The sequence below is a fragment of the Ambystoma mexicanum genome, chromosome 1p (assembly GCF_040938575.1).
Source record: "Ambystoma mexicanum isolate Mex_15411 chromosome 1p, UKY_AmexF1_1, whole genome shotgun sequence".
Classification (NCBI taxonomy): domain Eukaryota; kingdom Metazoa; phylum Chordata; class Amphibia; order Caudata; family Ambystomatidae; genus Ambystoma; species Ambystoma mexicanum.
In genome coordinates, this window is record NC_090921.1 from 619630212 (window position 1) to 619654776 (window position 24565).

Here is a 24565-nt window from a genome sequence, read left to right on the forward strand (position 1 = left end):
CATATATGCATTCACCGGCTATCCGGTATCCTGGCCCTCCCCGCCAGATCCATAATCTTTGCGATCAGCCCCGCTAGATCCAACACTTTCTCTTGACAGGCCTTCCAGGCACGATCCATACCCCTCCACCCCCCCCCCCCAATATCCTTGAATGTCTGACAGAAATGTAATCATACTCAGGTCCAGTTCTGGGGTTTCTGCCACATTTCCCGGGAGTTCTGGCCTGGGATATTCTGCTCACATGCAGAGCCAGACCTCCTCCTCTATAGGTTTGCGCAACCTCTGGGTCATGTAAAGTGTTACCCTTGGGGACGGCAGCCAATCATTAGATCTAGGGTGCACTATACTCTCCGCACAAACATGTCTGTTAGCTCATCCGTGGGCTTCTCTTTGTTTTTCTCATCTTTACTCCCCCTTTCCACTTTTGGTTAATGGCAGTCGGAATCTGGCGATGTGTCGCTGTCACTCATAGTCTGTGCCCCTGGAGAAGGAGGAAGGAGGCTCTGCACAGTCAAGCTCTGTAAAAAGCCTCTCTGGGCTTTCCAAAAGCATCGACTGGCTCAGGAGTCTTCTTTTTGCACTCCTTCATTTGACCTGGGGGAGTAGAAGAGAACTTCCTCTTCCGGGTCTGTTCTCTCCCTCAAGTGCCTCTTCTGCTCGAGGCTGATCAGAGAACATGCTGTTAATTATCTTTGTGTCTTCCCCTATCAAGACTTCCAGTGCTTCCAAACTGTCTTGCGGTGGGCCGCTGGAATGACGAGGGATTCACCCAGAGCCCTCTAAGAGTAAGGTCTGCATCCTCCTCTGTGAGCACTTGGTCCTGGCAGTCATCACTGCAGTTTTCAGACTGCATCTCCAAGTCTTGAATATCCAATAGTGCCTGGGTACCTGAACACAGCAGGTTGCGTAGCACATCTTCCAAACTATTGACACTCTAAACCAGCAGGGGATGCACTCTATGCCCAATGCTCAGCTAACTGCACTTGATTGTACTACTGATCTTGCTAACAGCTGTGCTTCTGTAGTTGTGTGGACTGCACTGCTTTCGATTATGCATCTGCAGAACTTAATTGTGTCATTGCCAGTTTTGCTGAGCGGGCTGCACTGTGTTTCAGTATGTATTTGCAGCACATGATATGTGCTACCGTGGCCCTGAAGTCCGTTCCGTATTAGGAATGAGTAGCTCTTGCAGCGTTAACTGCAATGCTGTAAAACAAATCCCGCTGAGTCTAGTTGTGGTCACACTCTGTAGAACTTCCTGTCGGAAATGGCGTAAGTCATAGCATGCAACCGTTTGTCACCCGGGATGTCTTGCACGTAATATTTTCGTACTAAGCGAGACAGGGATGTTGTGGTGGAGTCTAGTATGAAAGGGAGATGTTGTGATGGCTTGAGTCTGGTATGAAAAGGAGATGTTGTGATGTAGTCTGGTCTTGATTATGTCACTGGCCTGGAGTGCTTGCTGTCAGAATGTTGATGCATGAATGCAGCTCAGGAGAATGTTGTGTGGATCTGTGAGTGAATGTTCTGAGAGTGTCAGTTGGGGGCCTGAGCTGGTGTGTGAAGGATAGTCTGTGGGTCTACTATGTAACTATGTCCCGTCTACTGTGCCACTGTATATACCTACAAGAGAAACTAGATTGATGTACATTTATACTTATGTAAATAAAGCTACCTGGAACAAACCCAATGACTCCACAGCAGGTCTATTTCTCGAGTCCCAGCTTTATTACCATCAGACTGTATAACAATGGCAACGAGAAAGCTAAAGAGAGCTTCAAGAACTCACAGCTTGAGAAGAAAAGAAAAAAAACAGGAGCAAGGCAATGAGACTACAGCGACTGGAATTACAGTAAGGAGAGGTGTGGGAGGGGGGGAAGCAGCTGCAGCGACCCACCGTTCCCCATGCAAATAAATATCCATCCTACCCAGCACAGAAAAAAAAAAGAACGACATTTGGACTCTCTGGGAGGGAGGTCCCCATCACAAATGAAATTGCCCCAGAGATTTCCAGCCAGGAAGAGCCCACTCCCATAGGAATATGGTTGCAGTCATAAATTGTCAATGGGCATTGACTTTTGTCCATTTCTAAGAATTAGGGCATACTCAGGAATCCAATCTCGAAACAGACTGGGAGCGGCGTGTGTTGATAGAGTGGCACCTGTCTCCAGGATGCGTTTTGTTCGATTTGTAAACAATGATATAATAGTGCCTGCAGGAATCCAGCAGGTGGCGCCAGTACTTCATTTGTGAATAGAAAAAGAAAAAAAAATGAAGCGTATTGGAAAATGCCAGTGCGCTGTGTGACAGGAAAATGAACATAAATTTGTAAAATGGCCAGTGCGCAGCTTGTAAATAAGTACCATCTAAAAATGCCAATGTTTGTACATCCGGTGACTGATATGTTGGGCATAGATGCATCAATGGACTTACCCGTTTTTAAATGATGCTGCGTGAGACGACCATTGGTTTGGTGCTCCGGCGAAGGCATGCAATAATATGAGTTAATGTTAAAGAACAGCACCTGGTGCGTGAGCACGTTACATTGGATGCGGATGTGATAACTATTTCAGAGGATTTCATACTACGGCCTCAAACGGAACACTGTCGTGGCAAAAAGACACCCGTTAACTCGAGTTTTACCGAGGGATTATAATGAGAACATTATGGCTTGCACCTGGAAAGTGCAAGCGTGATTGTTTACATTTTTATTCCGGGATAACAGTAGAGAAGCAGTTTGTTCTTCCCATGGATGCATGAAACGGGAACACGCAAGTTTGTTTTCCAAGACGGTCAAACATCATATGGTGCATGTATGGTTCAGAGAACAAGAACGATGAACTGGAATTGTATTATTATGAACAAAGGCACACGTTTTATATGTATTTTGAGGGCGCATTAAGTGGAAGTTTCAGTTTTACAATTTCATATGAATCAGGAAGTGAGGTTACCACCATTATAATGGTTTAAGTTGCTCTAAGTTGTTATGGATATTGCAAAATGTGTTCTGGCCTTGGTCAAGCCAGCGCGTATGTATTCTAGGTACGATATGTGTTATTGAAGAATTATTAGGCAATCTAAATGGGAAGAATTTTTTTACACAGTGACAATGATGGAATAATGCAAAGTGTTTTGATGATGTATATTTATTTTGGGGCTAACCAAAAATGTGTTTAGAAGTATATGTTGATTTATTTGGTAGAATGGAAATAGAATGTATTTGTGCATATTAGAGTATGTATTACCTTTGAGTTCAAATGTAATGAGAAATGGAAGTATAGTGATACTCTTAGAGTTGTGCGTGGGCCGTTGTCACGTGACACGTCTTAAGTGGTGTGGCCCCTTAATGTGTCATCTACAACCTGTACCGCATGTGTTGTTGGTTTTGGTTGGAGTCAGGGTATTTAGAGCTTATAGTAAAAGGCTAATGGATGTTATTTATATGTTAATGCAATTAAAAATTCAATCTAAGTGTTCAATCACCCGATTGCCAGACGTTAGTTGTGCATTCAGCGGAGTAAAGACTGATGGATGGGAATCGAGGCAAGTGATTCCAATATATGATTTAGGGTTATGCACTCACTTTTACGCATCCGCTCTCGAAAGAACAAATGCACTAACTACCAAACTGGCTCTCTTACATCCACCAGGCAACCCTCCCCCCCATTCCGGCCAACCCACCGCCTGCGACCGCTACGCAACCAACGTTTGAATCCTTTAGTCCAATATCACCAGACCAATTTCTCAAACTTCTATCTGCCCGCAAACCATCCGGCTCTCCCCTAGACCCTTGCCCGGCCACCACCATCAAAGAAATATTCGCTTCCACATGCACAGGAGAACACGCAAGATCCATCATAAATGACTCCCTTTCCTTGGTTATCTTTCCTGACGCATTCAAAACGTTTCATGTCAAACCTCTATTAAAAAAACCTTCCCTCGACCCTCTCGAGCCCAAAAACTACCGCCCCATCTCAAACACGAGGTTCCTTGCCAAACTCATTGATCGAACCGCCTACTCCCAATTAAATGCCTTTATCGAAGCCAACAATCTCCTACACCCCGCACAATCAGGTTTCTTTCAGAGCCCGTCACAGAACCGAAACCACCCTAACCTCAATCTGGGATGACCTTAAAATAACGGCTGACTCTGCGGGTTGCGCCTCATTAATCCTTCTTGACCTATCCGCCGCCTTCGAAACAATCAATCACTCAATCCTCCTTGACTGCCTCCACTCCCTAGGAATTCGTGGAACCGCTCTTAAATGGATAGCTTCATTCCTCAAAGATAGGTACCAAATAACGATACTCTCCATCTATTCCTCCCAAGCCCGACCAGTCGACACAGGAGTCCCACAAGGAGCATGCCTATCTGCCCTCCTTTTCAATCTCTACTTGATCACCCTCCCACCAATAATTCGCTCACACAACATCCTGCATTACAACTACGCTGATGACACTCAACCAATTCTAAAACTCCTGAACTCAAAACCCAACCTGACCTCGCCTCCTGCCTCCTTGACAGAGCTCTGGATGACCCAAAGCCACTTCTTGTTAAACCCCTCCAAAACTGAAATCATGGTATGTGGCAACTCCGAACTTCTTCCACACCCACTACCCTGGCCATCCAACATAGGCAACTCACCGACCCCCCCTCTAACGCAGTGAAAAACCTTGGATGTACGCTTGACTCTGACCTAACACTCTCGGGCCAAGTCAACAACGTCTCAAAGTCATGCCACTACCACCTTAAAACCCTTAGGCGCATCTTTCCATTTCTCTCCTTTCCCAACAGACTCTCCGTGGTCCAATCAATTGTTATATCAAGAGTCGACTACGCAAACCCCCTCTACCTTGGACTCCACGCTTACCAACTGAATAAACTTCAAAGGGCACAAAACGCTGCAGCCAACTGCTACTTGCGCTTGGCCCAAGAGACCACATCTCTGTGGCCTTTAAGACTCTGCACTGGCTTCCAGTGGCCCAAAGGGTGACTTTCAAAACCTTATGCATCTCCCATCGAGCAGTGCATAAAACCGGACCTCCGTATCTTCAAAACAAGCTAAAACCCCATCACCCTCAACGTAGTCATCCCTAAGACAAACTCAGTCAGGTTAGGCGGATCATCATTCTCAGCCTTGGCCCCCACACTGTGGAACGCATTCCCACCCCACATCCGCCTGAGGATCTAATGTCCTTCCGCAAACTGCTGAAAACCTGGCTCTTCTCCTAGAACCGACCTGTACGCGAAATGACCCAAACAGAATAAAAGCACCTCAATGACACCAATCCAACAAACTACCAGATGCGAGAAATCGTCATCTAATAACCACTAATATAAACTAAAAAGACAAACAGAATAGAACGAGTAAAGTAGAGCAAAGCACTGAAGTGAATAATAGGGATAAATCGTACAAAAACAGATTTAAATCAATGAAATGGATGTAATGCATGATGAATGAATGAGTGAATGAAGTGGATGAAATCGTTATAACTGATGAAACATGTGAAACGGATGAATGCGCTGAGCGGATGAACGCGGTGAGCAGATGAGTGTGTAGATCGGATTAGTGTGTGGATATGAGGAGTGTATGGAACGGATGAGTATGTTGAGCGGACAAGTGTTTAGAGCGGCTGGGTGTACAGAATGGATGAATGCGTAGAGCAGATGAGTGCATAAGTACAGAGATGTGCGTAGAATGCAGAAGTGCGTAGAGCAGATGAGTGTGCAGACCGGGTGAGTACGGAAAAATGGGTAGAACGCTAAGAAGATGAATGTGCAAACAGGATGAATGTGCAAACAGGATGAGTGTATAGAGCGGATGAGTGTATAGAGCGGATGAGGGTACAGAGCGGATGAGGGTACAGAGCGGATGAGTGTAGAGATGAATATGTAGAACAGGATATTGCTGTTAAATGCATGGAAAATGATGAGTGCATAAAGCTGATGAGTGCAAGGAGCAGAAGAGCACGGGGTGGGGACGAGCACGGGGAGCAGATGCATAGAGCGGATGAGCGCGGGGAGCGGATGACCACAGGGAGCGGATGCATAGAGCGGACGAGGGCAGAGAGCGGACGAGGGCAGAGAGCGGACGAGGGCAGAGAGCGGACGAGGGCAGAGAGCGGGTGATTGCGTAGGGTGGGTGAATGCGTAGAGCAGATGAAGGGGTAGTACACGCGATGGGTTAAAGTGGACAAACGCCTAGAGCGGACGAGTTACACAGACCGGGTGAGTGCGTAGAACGGATAAGCATGTAGAACGGATGAGTGCCAAATGTATGCAGAGTGCGAGGAACAGAAAGATGAGCAGAGCGGGATGGATGAGCCAAGTGGAAGAATGTGTAGAGTGAAGGACTGCATAGAACAGACTAGTGGGCAAGGCCGGCAGATATATAGAGGGGACGGGTGCGTAGAGGAGAAGGGTGCGTAGAGGGGATGGGTGCGTAGAGGGGATGGGTGCGTAGAGGGGATGGGTGCGTAGTGCGTGTAAGGGCATAAAGCGGATGAGTGTCCTGGAGCAAAGGAGTGTCCTGGAGCAAAGGAGTGCCTAGAGTAAAGGAGTGCCTAGACTGGATGATTACGTAGAGCATGCGTGGTCCAGACTGGAGCGCGCAGGGCGGACTGGAATGCGCAGGGCGAACGAGAATGCATGAGTGGATGGAGCGGACCGGAACGTAGGGAACAGACTGGGTGCATAGAGTGGATAAGAGTGCATGGAACGGATGTTGTAAAGTGCATAGGGTGGTTTGGAATGCAGAAAACGTTTGAATGACCACATAACCCACCATATGCTTACTCTCTCCTTTACACCACCACTCAACTAGAACACAGAGATACTATGACACCATTCGGTATAACTGTTCTCATACCAACAACCGCCACATACTCCACATCACTCTATGTAAACATTGCTGGTTTCACACCCCCAGCAAGGCGTTCTCCTCGGGCCTAACGCAGCCACATCCGGTCTGGATAAATCCTGCCAGAACAAACACATATTCCTGACCCCTCAATCACCACACCTACACATTCCTGGTGCCCACACGCACCTTTGACTCTCTCTACTCCCTCTACTGATCTGAACTTCAGTTCCCAAGGGCGTTCAACCTACCAGCACCTTTTGACCATACCAATGGTATATAAGGCGCTATATAAATGCAAAATAACATAACAATCAGATAAAATGTGTGCAACATGTATGCTAAAAAACAAGGTATATAAGTGGAATTAGTGGAAATTAATCAACCAAGAAGGTTTGAGTTTTTGGAAATGACTTTACAGTAGAGAAAAATGAAAGAAATTATCATAGGTTGAGACACCAATAAGAGTAATTTGGTATGTAATAACCATATATGTAGGAAAAAGTGCACAAGCAATGAAAATACATTTAGGTTGTGAATTTGTTCGGCACCATGTTTTATTAATATGAATTTAGTTATTGATGTTCATAGTTTGGATTTATTAGAACATTGCAGTGCTACCAGGAGCACAATATGTTGTTTCATTGTGAGTGAATCTGGTAGCGTGGTTTGGTTGACGCATGCATGAGTATACTGGTCAAGTATGTATGTGGCGCGGGTGAGATGAACATGCTTGCCTGTTGTTGAGAGGTTGCACCTGTATGTGTGTGCTTCTTTCCACCATCCCTGTATACGTATATCTGCACTGAGGGAATGAGGCAGTGTGCATGTGTCTGATGCTGGTTTGGTTGGAAGTTGGTTTGCTATTTGATATTGGTTGTGATCTGTGGGATGTGTGTTGGGCGATAAGTGTGAGCCGGTTGTAACTGATTGTGTTTTGATTGTGAGAGTGAAAGAAGTGTGGATTATGTACCTCTTCGGTAATTGTTATTCCTGGTATGGGCATAACCACCCTCCTTGTATGTTAGTCTGCTGGACTCTTACGGTCGGGTACCGGTTGGCTCTGCTGCATTGTTATGCGTAGCATAAGGGTCCGTTGTGTGTCAACCCATGGTCACCCCCCCCCTTCTTTTCCCCACCTGTGTGTATGATTGATGCTTCCTTTATTGGTTTGGTTTTTGCCAGAGTGTGGCAGGCTCTGTTTCTGGATGTGGCGGGTCTGGACGGAAGGATGTTCTTTTGTTGGAAGGTTCCTGTTGTGAGAAAGGGAGATGATGTGGTTGAGTCTGGTATGAAAGGGAGATGTTGTAACGTAGTCTTGTCTTGATTATGTCACTGGCCTGGAGCGCTTGCTGTCAGAATGTTGATGCATGAATGCAGCTCAGGAGAACGTGGTGTGGATCTGGGAGTGAATGCTCGGAGAGAGTCAGTTGGGGGCCTGAGCTGGTGTGTGAAGGATGGCCGGTGGGTCTACTATGTAACTATGTCCTGTCTACTGTGCCACTGTATATACCTACAAGAGAAAATGGGTTGATGTACATTTGTACTTATGTAAATAAAGATACCTTGAACAAACCCAATGACTCCACAGCAGGTCTGTGTCTCGAGTCCCAGCTTTATTACCATCAACAGACTTTATAACAGGCGACTGCTCTCTGATCCACCGCACAGACGAATATGAAATAAATGTGAAACAAATACTGGGCGGGATCCGGGGGCCCTAATGCGCATTCAGTAAACATTGGTCCCACTTGCGCTCCAACCACATGCTACGCTGAGCCGTGCTATGCCGTGCCACTCACGTTCCTTGATCGGGTTCGCGCCGAGCGCTTGCCCACTCGCACGGCTTGTAAAAATTACTAATCAGTGATCTAAGCACATGAAGAACGGAACGCAACCGTAGAACACTGTTGTATTGCATATAAAGCTTAACCACTGCTTACAAAATGGTATGTAGCTCGCATTAAAAGAGCAAAGAAAAGGTTGAACCTATCTCAGGGAAAGCAGAAAAAGAACAGGAAAGGACCTGGGCAGAAAGTTGCTAAGAGGGCCTACGGCAAAATACACATGTTTTAAAGTTACGGTTTATATCTGCTGAAGTTAAAGCATAATGCTCGGTTTGGTCTTCACATTTATGGTTCCATCCATGTAGTCTTTTTTTACAAATGGTTTATACGCCTATATCCACAAAGTAACAAAAGGTTTAATAAACACCAATGTTTTAGAGTGGTCTGACTTTTCGTTCTAAACAAGAAATGAATGTTCGGAACACTTAAGCATTAATTTTATAACATACACATTTTACATAATTATCAGCACAAATGTTATGACAACTGCACGCGTCAACATCAGAATTAAATTCATAGATTAGAATAGACTACTTTCCCTACTTGCTTGGGCCACATACAGGTCAACAGAAAAAACTACTCACTCAAGGAATTTTAAAACTGTTGCTGTACATCCAAACTCAGCTGTGTGCTTTTGAGGAGGACCTAGCTCGGGTGGATTACGTATTTTGTTGAGCGAGGTTCTTTTGTTTGGTGATCTGTTTCCCTTTGCATCCATGGGGCTTTAAAATAATCCGTTGCCGATAGGCCTAAAAGTTTCTGTCGAGGATCCATTTGGCCTCGAAAACTCCACCAGTCATTTGTTGCGAAGTGACAGACCAATTTCAAAATAGCTAAAAACGAGTAACATGTTGATCTTGTTTCATAAGTAATTTCTGCACACCTTGTTAATTCAAAGTAGCCTTTTAAACGTGTCAATAGAATCCTCACTCAAGATTTCACCTTTACTTTAAAAAAGTGCATAGCATATTATTAAAGAAGTGTATACATTTTAAAGTGCATATGTCTGCAAAGAAGTACGATGTAAAGTTAACAAGTCTTCACGTCACATTAATCGTAGGGCATTTAGTTCCACATTAGGCCTGAATTCATGTAGCTCTGCGCTGTGCCAGAGAATTCAGCTTTTAACTTTAGCGAGGAGGTTTATGAAGGCAAGTCTCCAGCGTTGCTCTCCATGTGAATGTGTATATACATCAAACTAATAGCAATCATTAAGCCATCAATAAATCAATCACTGTGGTACATTTTGTTTTACTCTTCGTCTAAATGCACAGATACCACAGAAGATGACGTGGAGGTTAGCGCTGGAAAGCCAGAAGCAAGAAGAGTGACATGAGAAGTGCAGAGCAACCAAGAGGCAGGACAGCTTGCGAACTTTAGTTTGACCGAAAGATTAAGCCAGGGAGATGAACATGAGGACTGCCTCAGACGTGGAGAGTATGTGAGACACTGAGGCATAAACAACATTGAGGATAGGAGTGAATAACGAGGCTGTGGAGATGGTAAATCCTGCAGAAATGAGGGGTGTTATGAGGTCTGGAAGGGGTTGAAGAGGTGAGCAGCAGCAAAGGAGAAGTAAAACAGTGGCCCCAGCGAGGACAGACGCAAGAAGGTTTCAGAGTGAAAATAGTAATTTGAAATGCAAGCAGGGAGTTGTATGCTCAGAAGATGTAAATGTGGTCTGAGAAAGCAGGCAAAGTCTAAGAAGAAAGGAACAAGTAAAGAGTCATTTGAATTCTATGTTGATATACCACCTAGCAAAATCAGCCAGTCAAAAAAATTCCAGGCTTGTGATTGTAGCAGAAATCCATACCATTTTTAAGAAATATATAAACCTCATTTAAACTTTGTTTTGGAATATGTGGTATAAAGAACAAGCAAAACTGTAAGAAGGCTTGAAATAGTAAAGAGTCAACTTAATATGTAGAACCTTGTTTTCATAACATTCCAGGCCAAGTCTAGAAGATTAAGTGATTTTAATTACATGCTGGCATATTTAGAAATCAACCATAATCCATGGCAGGCGGATATAAAGAGGTCAATTGAAATTGACTTGGAATGACTTGAGACAGCAGAACTATTTATTTAAAGTGTGTGTTGGCATTTGCTATCCAAGGAACGTGTTGAAACCGAGGAAGGACAGAGTCAGGACATTTTAATTTTAGACAGTGTTTCAAGCCGTACTAACAGACCACAATATTAACAGACCACAAAAAGTACATTGGCACCCAAATACAAATATACTAGTACTAAAGGAACTGTTGTGTTGGGCAGGCAAGAAAGTACGCCAAAACTATTTGACTTATCTGCATGGAAAATGTTATCTGAAAAGAGAAACTATCATTTCAATAGCTGGAAATCGTGAACCACTACAAACTCGGATATATATATAAATGCGTTATTGCTGCATACACAATTCTACAATGCTAATGTCAGGATCTTAATCGAATTATGTCCTCACATGCCAACACGCCGGCCACCTTGTGGTTTACCATACCTAGAAGAAAAATCCTGCTATAAAAATTCAAGGAGGGAGACAAAACAGTCGCATTTTCAGACAATCATCACAATGCTCTTATGTAAATTACATGAAACCGTGAGATACTAAACAGAACGCTTACCTCCCCAAGTCTCAAAGTTACTTTTTATGCCAGGCTAGTTGCTCGCAAATTGAAATTAGTTCCCCTGCCTTACCCAGTCTGGAAGGGAGGGCCTTGTTGTGCCAGTGTTCCAGGAACTAGCTTGGCACAAGAAATGCTGGGGAAAAAACCTTGGGGTAAAGAGGAAAAAAAAGCTTCCTAAACTCTAAAAGGTAACGGGAACTTCCATCACAAGATCTGTGCAGCTAGCAGCCGAGAATAATCAAAGATACAGTGGAGTGAGAGCCAGGGAAGCACAGTGAACTCGGGTTAAATTTCTAATCCTGGAAATGGGCAATAGCAGGGAAGCCAGTCATCAACCTAAATAATGGCCAAGGAGAAGAACTGAACGCATGTTATAACATTTCAGGTAGTGCAAGAAAGAACGCCAAAAGGTGAGAAAATAAGGAGGAAGTTGCTCTGCAAATCCCCAGTGATGCAGCAGAGAAGAAAGGAAGCTGCGGGATGGAAGAACATTAGACTAGGTACTGTGTTTGCAGAAGGACAAAAGAACACTACAGTGAAGGAGCAAAGGAACATGAGTGGAGTCGGACAGCATAGCAGGGGATATCCAGAGCCAAGGACTTGTGCAGCGGTACAGCAGAAAAGTGGGGCAATGCCACAGCAACATTGTATTGCCAAGCAACGTCCTGTCCCAGCAATGTTGATACATTTCACGCGGAAGTACTTTCCTCACAGCCAGTTTGTGCTTGGTCTTATAACCTTGCATCTAGGTGTGATTAGTTCTTGATTGCCTCTCAGTCGCACATTTGTGTAAATTCATATATTTCCTTTCATTTATAATTGTTCATTTTTCCTTTTCTGCTGTCACAATCTCCTGTGGATCTAACGGCAGAGCACTAGTGGCCGCAAAAGTGACATACACTAAAAAAGACTATCAATACCTAAATACTGATATTTAAACATAGCCCACCTATGTATAGTAGCAAGGTTAAACATTTTAAGATGCAAGCTACCAACTAGGCACATCACACCATTTCTTACTCACCATGAGTCAATCATCACCCACCAATGGCTAGAGGCGTGATAATAGTGCAACCATGTTGAAAATATGTCTACCAACTATAGACCCACCAAAAACTGCTAACAGACACAGGCAGGAGAACATTCGTCATCTTTCACGTATATGCAAGATGATCCTTCCAAAATGTTCCAAGGTGGAAAACAGGAATAATAGATGCACTATTAAAAAGTTCTCTGTTTGAGCCACAAAAACAGAAACAGCGAGGAGTCGGAAAGCGTGCATGAAGCACTGTCTCTTGGTACTCACTTTTGAACAGTGCAAAAATGGACACTAGCATCTGAGACATGCACAGAGCACATTTTTCTCTAAGCACCAACTCTTTAACCTGTGAAAGATGAGAAATATGAGAAAGTAAAGTGTAGGTGTGCGACGCCAGCTACCATGGTTGCGGTACTCCAGCATGAAGGTCTGTCTGAGAGCATATGGAGGGTTCACAGTTGTCATGAGCTGGGACCAAATAAGCTCCTGGTTAAAGCCAAGGGGAGCCTGGTTAGCTTAAAACTAACAGCTACCATGAGCTACTTTTGGCTCCTGGGGCAAGTATGCCATACAAACCTAGCTATAATATATTATGTGTGTATGTATATAAATGATGATAAAGAACACACTTAAGGGACCTTTAGAACATATTGGATGATATGAAATGGACAAAAAGTAAGAGTTTGCATCTCGCGCAAAGTTAGATTTGCTGCACAGTCTGTACCAGCTCCTGCTTCCCCAGTGGTAGCTCTTAGTGTACTGTATAATAAGTGGCAGATTAGTCTAACATTCCCCTAGAAAAATTGCACAAGGAAAAGGTTATGGGTGCTAAAGCTGCCGGTTAGCCACAATACAGGATCAGTAACAGGCCACACAGGTTGCAGTAGGAGAGTACTCAGCCACTTCTTACAAGTTGGAATGTGGAGTCCCTCAAGGCTCTTTGTAGCCCATGGGTCAAAAATGGGCCTAGCTAGAATGGGCTGGATCCTTGTCTCCGAATGGAAAACCTATAAATGAAGATACAGACACAACAGTTGAATAAAACACCATTTTGTATAGTTTGATTTAAGTGTGTGTGCATTGGACTAATCCATCCAGCCAACTATGGGGCTAGATGGAATGTTGTCAAAAGAATACCGCAAAAGAAAGAAAAAGCATTGGCAATGACAACAGTTTGGGCTTTATGTAGGCATAGGAAAGGCACTTGCCAGGCACAGCCATACTGGTATTCACTGGCCATTGATAGTTGCAGATGCAAAATGCTGCAAGTACCTGGGCATCTAATAGCACTGCCTGGCAAATGCTTAATATTTCTACAGACAAACACCAAAACTGTTGGATTTGCCAATGCTTGCTTGTTTTTTTTACAGGAATTCAGTGAAAGACATGCATAGTGCTTTTAAATCGAGTGGCTGAAGACAGCCATTTGAGACATGACACCAGTAGCGGGTTTACAACTCCAATTAAGTCATTATCTCCCAGACTGCTTTGAAAAACACTAGCAGGCACGTGGAGTGCGAAGTTTGAAGTTTGATGGCAAGGCTCGTTAAAGCAAGCTCAAACAGTGCCCATGAGTATGTGTTTTGGGAGGGGCAAGAAATGGGCTGGCACTGCCATGGGATTAGCATGACCATGGGCAGTGAATAGGTGGGCACATTAAACACCTACAAGCTGTGTGTCCCTCCTCATATGCCATTTCTCCCAATTTTTACTCTAATGCAATCGTTTCGGCTTACAAGTGGCGCAATTTATACCTAATAGTCCAGACTAAAAAGGGCAGAACTCCACTACCCAAGAACAGGCTGGCGGATGGGTCAGTTGACATTTAAGGGTCAGGACAGCATGTGCGTGCAGCCTGGGATGAAAAGCTGTCCAGTCTGGGCCACGTGTGGCGTGCACCCTGAACTGAGTAACACAGCCTTGGCCCTTTAGAGCCCAGCCCCGGTCCAATCAGGGCAGACCCAATGCAGGAAGTCCTTCCGGGGCGCATCTGCCAGGCATCTCGGCAGGAGAAGAGTGGAAGAGTAACGTGGGCATGGTGGTGAAAAAAGCCCTCACCTGCCGGATTACCACCAGTGAAAGAATGGGTTCTATGTGGAAATTTCACTTTTTATAGGTCAGCCAACAAAAACACCAATTTATTTTCGTCCGAATTTGAGCGGCATACAAAAAGCAAAAACCAACATTGTCTTGCCACCCCCAACCAGAACTGCCGCCCGAACCATACCCCCACCGTCCCCCGAAGGAATTTGTTCCAAATCAGGTTTCACCACCCGACCCCGCCACTACCTCCCTCCGCACCCCCCACACTCCCCAAAAATAAACACTCACACAAACGCGCAACACACGCTTACCGGTTCTCTGTTGTGGCTACTTCCGGGTCCTGGAGGCCGAGCAGCCCCTGCTCTCACTAAAGCAACCTTTTAGTGAAAAGATCTTTTGAAAAAGATCTTTTCACAGGGAATGAAAGAAAGACCTGGGTTTAAAGAGCAGACCAGCTGAAGGAGTAAGCCCCAGGCCGCTCTGTCATCGCAACCCAGATGACGATTATGCGGCCTACTCCCGTGGGTTCCTCTGATATGAAGCAGACGGGGCAGGGCCGCAAGAAGAGTCTAGGTGCTGCGGGTGCGACGTTCACATGGCAAGGGGTACACCAACCGATTTAAGATGGCGCTGGGTGTATTCGGGTGGCCACACATGGCAGACGGGCCCACCCAGAAGAAGGACCAGTGGAGCCCCAACATCAGAACTTGTTCTCACCCAGCCACCATAAAGACAGCGCTATAAAAAAGGTACTGTGAAAGGGGTGGCTGACTGCAGCAGTCGCCCTATTGTGAATTAATGTACTACATGTTATGTATGTCGTGTATATGTATGTTTGTAGTTAAAGATGCATTAATATTTACGATAGTGTTTAGTGGATATTTTTTATAATAATTGGAAATGTAGGAGGGGAGCTTGAAAGGAATGTTAAGTAGGTTGATGGTGTGTATGTTTAAGGAAAGAAAGACCACAGCGTGAGGGAGGAGATAAGAGTAGCAGCCAGCCCGAAGCCGCTTAGGGTCTGTGGAACCACTCACTGAGGCAATCCTCAGGCAACTATGGGTGGATATCAGGAATTAAGCTGAAGGTCTGTTGCATAAGTGCCACCCTATGGGTGTCCCTCTGTCTACTCCAAGGAAGGGTGGGCTGATGGAGAAGATCACTTCTTAAGGAAAGAACTCAGGTCAGGACAGGGGTATTTTTTAGAGATATGAACAGTAAAAACAATATGTATGTGTGTTTATAAGTAAAGAGGTGCCCTTATTGGGATACCAATAAAACCCACATTGGGGTCTGTGTCAAGTTGAATAAGGTAAGAACTCGAGGTGCAGCTGATCCCCCTGGTAAGAGTAATTATATTTTACAGGTGCAGTGCCCCTCCCTACCCAGCTGCCCTGGTCTGGGTTGAGCGGATGACACTCATGCTTGGACCAGGGCTGGTGGGGGTTATCATGGGTACTGTCCCTGGTCTGGGGTGAGGGAAGTGTGCACCCTTTGCCTGGGCCAGAAGTCAGGGGCCCCTCTACAATTTCCCCCGGTTATTCAACTTGTACATGAGCCCTGTAGCCTATTTAATCAAATGGCTACACTGATACGTTCCAATTGTATCCAAATTACATACTTTTCTCGTGTTGGTTGTAACAAAGGGAAGAAACAAAATTGCAGAGTGCCTCTAGGCTATCCAGAAATGGGAGGTCATTAAACTATTTCAATGCAGAAAAGTCAATCACCCTGAACTTAGGACCAATACCAACTACAATAAACCCCATATAAAGCCCTGCAACCATTACGACTATAATCAGTCTTTTAGGCAAGAAAGTCAATACACTAACCCAAAACTCCTCCAAACTGCTCATCTTCAAAAGAACCGTTCCCCTTCTTTTGTCAGACCATAAGGTGAAGAGAAGAACAAGAGCCTGCATTAACAAACTAGATAATTGTAATTGCAAAATAAGTCTGCCAAATGAACATGCAACCTCGACAAATCTGTACAAATTGAGAAAAGAATTACACCTAAAGCAATGCCTGATACATAAAGGTTATTAGGACTGTTAGGACTACTGGTCCTATTGATTCAAAAAGGTACTTTATTTATTGTGCATTTGTAAAGTCACCTATAAATCAAGAAATTGTGTTTCAAACCACCCACAGGGCAAAGGGGTGGGAACATGGAAGCAAATGCAAATAAAATAAACTGAAGAACAGGAAATGGGCAGTCCTACTAGGCCTTGTGAGCATTCAGAATGTGCAAGTGCAGGGAGAGCGAGAGAAGGAACAGGCAAGGGGGGTAAGTGCTAGGAGTACCACAAAGGGAAGTCCCAAGGTGTCAGTGGTGTGCACAGTAGGTGCCTGGCAGAGATTGCTTGGTATAGAGTGATCACCTCCCAATAATAAGTGCAGGCCTGTGAGAACACAAGCCAGTGGGTGCCAGAAGGCCAATGCTGGGATAAGGCGAAGGCGGAGGGCAATTGGGCGGAAGGCTGGGACCCAGAAGGACACAAGGTCCCAGGCCACCAAACTTAGCGACTGTGGGGTATTAGCGCAGGAGTGAGAAGGGGGAAGGAGGAGGTGAAGACAAAGCCTTGAGGAGCTTCTGGAATTTGAGGAGATCCGACTCAAGACAGAGCGGAAGGGGGAGGCCGTTCCAGAGGAGGGAGTCAGTCAAAGAGAGAGATCGGCCAGCAGCTCGCTGCTTAGAAAAGCGCTCGACACACAAGAGTTGGAGCCGAAGGAGCGCAAAGATCTGGAAGAAAAGTATTTGGCGAGAGCAAATTGTAGATAGATCAGTTCTCGGCCACAGACAACCTTATGAATGATGAAGGGATTTGAACTTGATTCTTGCAGCAACTCGGGAGCCAGTGGAGGGAGTTTATGGCTGGAGAAATACGGTCCCTGGGCTTGATGCCAAGCCTAAGTCTTGCAGCCCTATTCCGGAGAGCTTGGAGGGGGCGGAGAGAGGAAGAGGGTAGATTAAGGAAGAGGCTGTTGCAGTAGTCCAGCCTAGATAGTACCAGAGCTCTAGAGACATTGAGCTTCTGGGGTAAAGTGAGGAAAGGAAGGATACCTCAGAGGAAGTTGTTGTAGTGCATATGCGAAAATTAGCTAAAGGGCGCTGGTGCACCACTTCCAGCTGGAGTTTTCCTCTCTTTGCTCCCAATGCTTACTGTCTGCCCTTCGGCCGAGGGCAGTCAAGTAACCAGGAGGGGGCGGGGATTTCCCCAAGAAGAGAAGAGGTTTTTCCTCATGGAGGACAGATAGAGTTGGACCCCGGGTGATGCAGTCTCGCTGAGAGGGAGGACGCTCCACTCCAGAACCAGTTGGTGTTGTGGCTTGTAGAATGTGGAATGAAGAGAGAATAGAGCTAGAATGGGTATGCCAGGAAAAGGATTGAAGAGCAGTCAGTTAAGAAATGGAATAAAAGGAGTTGAGACATGAAGGTTGTCTCCTGGCATTATTTAATAGAAACATGGTGACTGTAATGATATAATCAGATACATAACAGTTAGCACGAGTGATCTCTCTGCCTACCTGCTCTGGGACTAAGCAGTGTCGTGGTTGCCGAGATGAAGGTGTCTTCTGCAACCATACGAACAGTGATGATTTTCTTCTATGCTTATGTATGTATAATCTGTTAGATGTTGTGTTTTAGTCATAGGTGTTTGTATATATTGTGTGAATAAAGGGCCAGTAACACGCCATTTTAATTTGCAACTATTGGTCCAAGTGTGATTCATTGCATCTTCAAGTCCAAGAACTTTGCTGGGCCCTTGTAATAGGGGGTGTGAGTCTGAGGTCCCCACACGTGGCCGGAAAAGCAAAACAGAAGTGGAGTTGAGAACTGTCCTTCTTGCCAAGGTCCAGGATGTGAGGGAGGAAAGAGAGACAGGAGTCGAAGATTACTCCAAGGTTTCTGGCTACAAATGCAGGAGAAGCCCATAGAGGGTGGCAGAGTAAAGGGAGGAAAGAGGGAATGAGAGTCTCAATAGGAAAGATCTCAGTCTTGCTGCCACTGAGGCAGATATCATTGGAGGCACACCAGGACTGGCTAGCAGATAGGCAGTTGGGAGTTGGGAATTGTAGAGGAAGTAGGGAGAGCATCCGAGGGAAGTTTGAAAAAGAGCCATCTGCATAGCATTGGAAGTGACTGGAGAGAGTGGAGATATGGTGAGCAAGCTAGACCTTAAAGAGCCAGGGTGAGAGGTTAGAGCCCTGATGAATGCCTCAGGTGGAGATAGAGATAGGAGAGGAGAAAAAGTCCAGTATGACCTGGCTGGTGCGGTAAATGAGGAAGGAAGTCGCCAACCAGTGCCCGCTCTGAGATACCAAGGGTATCATGAAGCAGTTTTATGAGGATGGAGTGGTTGACTGTATCACATGCAGAGGAAAGATCAAGTAGAATGAGCACAGCGAAAGAGTTAAGAGTCAAGAGATGTAAGCAGTTCTTCACTGTGTTCTGAAGAGCAGTTTCCGTGCCTCTGGATGCCCCGAATCCAGATTGATAGTCATGTAGGCAACCAATTTACCTTCCAGATCCCCGAGATCTTCCCCCCTCCTTGAAACAAAGTACTTCCATACTGAGGAGAAAGGCCTTAAACGTAGATCTTAGCCAGCCAGGGAGAAGAGCTTTGGAACAAAACAAAACCAGAAATTAACAGATTGTAAAAAAAACACGAGCAATTCAAATAATGAGAAAAAAGAAAATGCTCTTAGGCCTAGATCCAGCTGCAAGTAACCAGACCCCCTATTGAACACCAGTTCAATATCACTCGGGCATCCAGGAAAGGAACACCCAGGCCTCCAGACAAGGTGCGTACAAGGACTTTTTACGCATTAAAGTCTTGTAAATATGACAGCTTTATTATTTTCCTGTGTACATTTACACACAAGTTTAGAGCAGAGGGCAGAGCAAAGGTCAGGTTACTTGACAGAAACCAGAAGGCTTCTTTTGATTTTTATCTACATGGATGTAATTGCAAGCCAGGGAGAAAAGCATCAGAAACAGAATATATTTCTCTGAATCCTTTCAAAAAAGAAACTGCACACTGTGTTAAAAGGAATGGTTTATTTCCATTCAGTTTCTGCTGTGTTGCTACTCAAGGAGCAAACAGAAGCACTGTGCATATTTATTTTCCTAGCATTCTAGGATTGTAAAATTAATAAAATGAAAAACTAAACTGCAATTGAGAATTATTATTTTGTAACAAATTATGCTTCCTCCCCCCCCAACGAAAGCAAACCAGTAATACACAATTGTATTTTTCAGAGTTCCTGTGCTGTGTGCATAATCATGCGGAGGCAGATCATTTTTACACTTATAATTTAATTCACACTCTATAAAAAGGCTATGCACAGTCTACATCCATTCAACCTTGCAGTCAATGGGGTACATTACTATAAATGATCAGTGGCAGCAGAGTCTTTGTTCAAGGGCGAGTGATTGTCACTACACCAATCGCAGGTGTTCTAGCCTCTCAAATCTTCAAGACTACAATTAAAAACATCCAAAACCTGACTCCAAGAAGTGCAAGAGCTGTGCAAAAACAAACAAATGAAAGTTACATTTGTAATTGAAATAGAAACTTGCCAAAACCTATCCCTGCGATAATCCAGATAGGTATTTAACTTTATGTAGTGCTTCATACACGGTTTGTCCAACATCTAAGCACTGATTATTTTACCTCAGTCAATACTCAGTTAACCAACCTCTGAAGGATGTAAGCCAATAAGATAGCTCAGCCGGTTGAGCACTCGTTCCTGCGATCTGTAGGTTGCATGTTCGAATCCCAGCAAGGCCAACTCAGCCTTTCATCCTTTCAAGGTCGATAATCGAGTACCAACTTTGGTTTGGTTATAATTGTGATAGGTTCTATGTATAGCACTTCGCCAAAAGCGCTATATAAACAAACATTTGACCATGAGATTAGACATAGAATTTAGCATGGAGTCCTTACCTCTCTGCACTGTAGTATCATAACGTTGGCATACCATTAGGTGGTAGGCAATAGCTCCTGGAAATGAGGACTTTCATTAAACATCAAAAGACAGTTCTGCTATCGGACCACAAAACACCCAATACAATTCATACTTGCTTTACTATGTAATTGGCTAGATTTTTGTGTTTTCAACATTTAAATATATACAGGAGGAATAAAATGATCAGACCTTAGAGAAATAATGAAAGGTGTATTCTGTCACAATACAGAAAGCTGCTGCATAGTAATGATTTCCATACAGTTTTTGAACACGTCGGCTGGATGCCAAATAACTTTTCTCCTTTGCAAGAGAGTAAAATGTATTTTTACTCTCTTAAAATCACATTTACTTTCAAAGTTTAAAAATAGGGAGTACAATACTCCGACCTCAAAATCTTATCTGGAGCACTGGCAACACCATTAACCTAAACCGAATGCCGACATCCTGTTCATGAGCACGTCACTTTGCTGCTCTTTTAATGTTTTTTGTGAAGCTGTTAAGTTTCATCATTCTACTTGTCATGAGAAATGTGCCCTTCCTTATTCATACGGGTGAAGCTGTAACCCGTTGGAATTTTGCACAATGTAGCACTCTCAAGTGACTAACCTTGTATGTAGCACTTATAGAAAAGAAAAACACAAATAATGGCAGGCATGGCCAGACCTTGCCTTTAATAGAAAGGTAAGATGTGAAAAGGCAATGAGGTATAGCGGAAGCAGAAAACCAGACTGGCATTTTGGTGTAGCCAGTCCAGCCATTTCTTACTGTGGCATGACATTTTGTACTGTGCATTCATGATAAAGCAAGTATGATAAGCATTATTTCATAGCTGGACTGTCATTTTGGTACGACCATTCTAGCCATATCCTCTTACTGTGGCACGGTATTTTCTCGCACTATCAATGATTAAGCAAACATGAAAAGTGTTATTACTTGTCTGGACTGGCCCTCCATGGAGCAGCCAGTTTGGACATGTGTTCTTATTTTAGCATGGACACTTTGTAACGCAAATTATTTGTTGTATAAGTGCCTAACAAAAGTCCAATGAAAATATTAGTAAATGGCAAAGCCAACAGGGAGTACGTTCTGAAGTGCAGGTACTTGCATATAATGGCAGAGTCAGCATGGACATGTTTTCTGATGGTAGAATTACTGCAAATTTGCGTGAAAGTGTTAGTATACAGGCATATATTGTTGGTAAGGGTATTATGAAAATGCATTAGAAAATGCCACTGTGCACTGTTGATGACTTGGACTTTTTTCATGAATTACCCTACAAAATCAAACGCAAACTGTCTGGCTCATTTTCCAATTTTTCACAGAACGTGTGCTGCAAAATGCACCATTGTAACACATTACTCAAAAAAAAAATTTTTTTTAAATCACCAGCTGACACTGAAATATATGATCCTCTCACAAATGGGTCTGGATCCTATATATGTCGTTAATTTATGTTTAGTCCTTTGTAAGTTTGTGAAGGATACTTGCAGGTCGTGTGCATTAAATGTGCTCGTTTTATCAGGGATAGAAGAAAAAACAAGAATAACGTAGGCAGTACAGCAATAACGGCAATGGTACACAGCGATAGTTCAGCACATTGCATTGTTCATGCATCAGCATTACTGACATCTTTATTCACAAAGCTTGAGAGTATTTAGCACGAACGTTTGTGCAAAATATTTAAAACGGGAAATGTTTAACTTCATCTTTTTCAAAACGAAATGAGCTTTTCTAAATAATAATAGTGTCACCGTTTTCAAATAATTCTACATTGACAGGACACAATTACAACGCAAAGTACCACATCATTAACGACAATGAGTTGTGGATCGGTCTTTCTAACGAGCAAAGCTGCAATCTTTGCCGAAGCGTTCGCAGAAGGAGCACCCCCTGGGCTGCTGCTCAGTAATGCAATCTGAAAGATTCCTTTTTCAAAGGTGCGTGCGTGAACTGCTGCATTTGCTTTTGTAGTGTATTCTGATGGTGCAGCGCGTCAATAGAAGGAATCAGAGTTTCCGATCCAGCGGTCTCTGGTAATGGTGATGTTTATGGGTTGGTCAGATTGTCACATAAGTGCCCCCGGTAGTTCAATGTCACCGCCCAGAAAGAGCTTTACAATCATCATTAGGGGAATTATGCTATTTCTAGGATACATATCCCAAGTATCACCGCTCCACTCTCCTGTCCTGTCCTGTCCCGTCCGCTTTTCCGGATCGCGCTTACCTGGGGCGTGACTAGCACCAACACGAGCAGGACCAGGCGCTGCATCACGAACTTACAGAACGGTACAGGCAGCTGAGCACTGACTCACTGAGCGTCAACACAGCTCACCGGAAGCATCGCCCAGCACACAGGAAGGCGAGCCGGGCACCGGCCGTATACAGGGAGACAGTCACTAATACACCTGACACCAAAGAGAGACTAATCTGACATGCTTTTACAGTCGCCATGTTGGAGAGGAAAGCATTCCTGTCCCTGCGATACTACAGGCTTCCCCTTGAGGACAGACCAATTAAAGAAGCGCTTTTCCCTTTAAGCTTGACCCTCCTAACTTCATCCAGAAAGGGCAAGTTCAAATATGAGTATTGAAAAAGTGAATGTGACACTGATGAGCCAAAACTCAGTGAAAAGCCAATAGTTAAGCCTCATTAATAGGTAGTCAACAGATATTTGGCAACCACTTTGTTTTCTGCAGTGGCTCTCAAGGAAGACAGAGCTCTCAAATTTCCAAATTCTATGCCCAGGAAAGCTATACAGTCCGGTCTTTCCTGGGAACTCTGAAAGTTTTGTCTAAATCACAGAATTCCAAGAAAAACTGTACTGGATGTCTTTCTCATGCATACAATGGGGAAACGTCTGATCTCTGTAAAGACAAACCTCTTCATGAAATTTAGGCGTTTTTCTAGTTATTGCTGGTTCTCAAATGTAGGTCGTTTTCTAGTTATTGCTGTATCTCAAATTTAGTTGTTCTCTAGTTAGTTGTTCTCTAGTTATTGCTGTATCTCAAATTTAGGTGGCACTCCACCGCTGTATCCCAAATGTAGGCATTTTCCCCCAGCCCCGGTGTCTCAAATTGATTTGCTGCTGTGTCTCAAATGTAGGTGGTTCTCCATTTACTGCTGTGTCTCAATTTTAGGTGGTTCTCCATGGGTGTAGCCCAGCGGCATAGCTCCCAACCTTTTCTGTCACCAAGGCGGGTGAAAACACCCGATTTTCTTTTTGACGGGTGAGAGGCCCATAGAAGTGAATGGGCATATGAGGGACTTGGCGGGTGATTCCTCTACTTTCACAGTGGGTGACACCTGCCAAAAGCAGGTGAGTTGAGAGCTATGCAGCGGTGCCGGTGAAGCAGTATCTCGCATTTGACCTAGCTGTGTTAATGGGCCTTATCTCACACATAGCCCATTTGTGTTACTGAAGCAGTGTCTTGCATTTGGTCCATTTGTGTTGGGGAGTCAATCTTTCACTTGGCCCATTATGGTAGTGAGCCAAGTCTTGCATCTGGCCCATCTGTGTTAGGGAGCAATATCTCGCATAGGTGGACCACGGGGCACAGGGAGCACATCACCCCTGAAGGAACCTGCGGGGATGGTAACTGCTGCACACCAGAATGTACGACAGGGGAAGGGATATGGGCCACAGTTAGAACTGGGGGGGGTACGAAATGGTAATGCCACTAACTAACCCTACTAAAAACCCACCCTTCTGCACATACCTCTCAATCTCTGAACTAAACACAACCACACCTCTACAGCACAACAAACTGCAGACGCTTCACAAAACCACAACAAAAAAAACCCACATATATCCTCGCCCAACAGCCCATGTCAGCTATCTATCGGAAAACACACCTACGCTCAGTGAACAGTGTCAACTGAACTGAAGATGTCAACAGCCCATCACAGCTCTCTTGCTCTTTTCTCCCACTCAATCATACTAACCTACCTGCCTACCGCTTGCTTTACAGATCCGCCAGAGTGCCAAGAAACCACACAGGTGGCCACAGTGCGCGTTATATAAGAGCCTTTAACATAACATAACTTAATATGAACAGTGTAATGATGCAGACATGACAAGTTTCTCGACCAGGTGGGAGGGAGATTTTGCTCTAGAAAGTGGGAGAAAGGATGTTCCCCATAGGATTGCATTGGGGTTTTAATTATTTTAGGCGCAAGCGAG

The 24565-nt window shown here is 44.4% G+C and overlaps 1 protein-coding gene across 3 annotated transcripts in view; it reads right to left on the reverse strand.

The window, feature by feature from the left end:
* The window catches only part of SPPL2B (signal peptide peptidase like 2B), a 1058839-nt gene extending 1036081 nt beyond the window's left edge, over window positions 1-22758 (reverse strand). For 2 of the 3 annotated variants that reach the window (XM_069649607.1, XM_069649606.1), the window contains exon 1: window positions 22610-22744. In XM_069649607.1, the coding sequence (XP_069505708.1) occupies window positions 22610-22654 (45 nt within the window). In that variant the 5' untranslated portion in view covers window positions 22655-22744. Of the gene's footprint in view, window positions 1-22609 lie in introns of all 3 variants that reach the window. The other variant, XM_069649608.1, reaches the window with a different exon arrangement.
* Between the last annotated feature and the right edge of the window lie 1807 nt (window positions 22759-24565).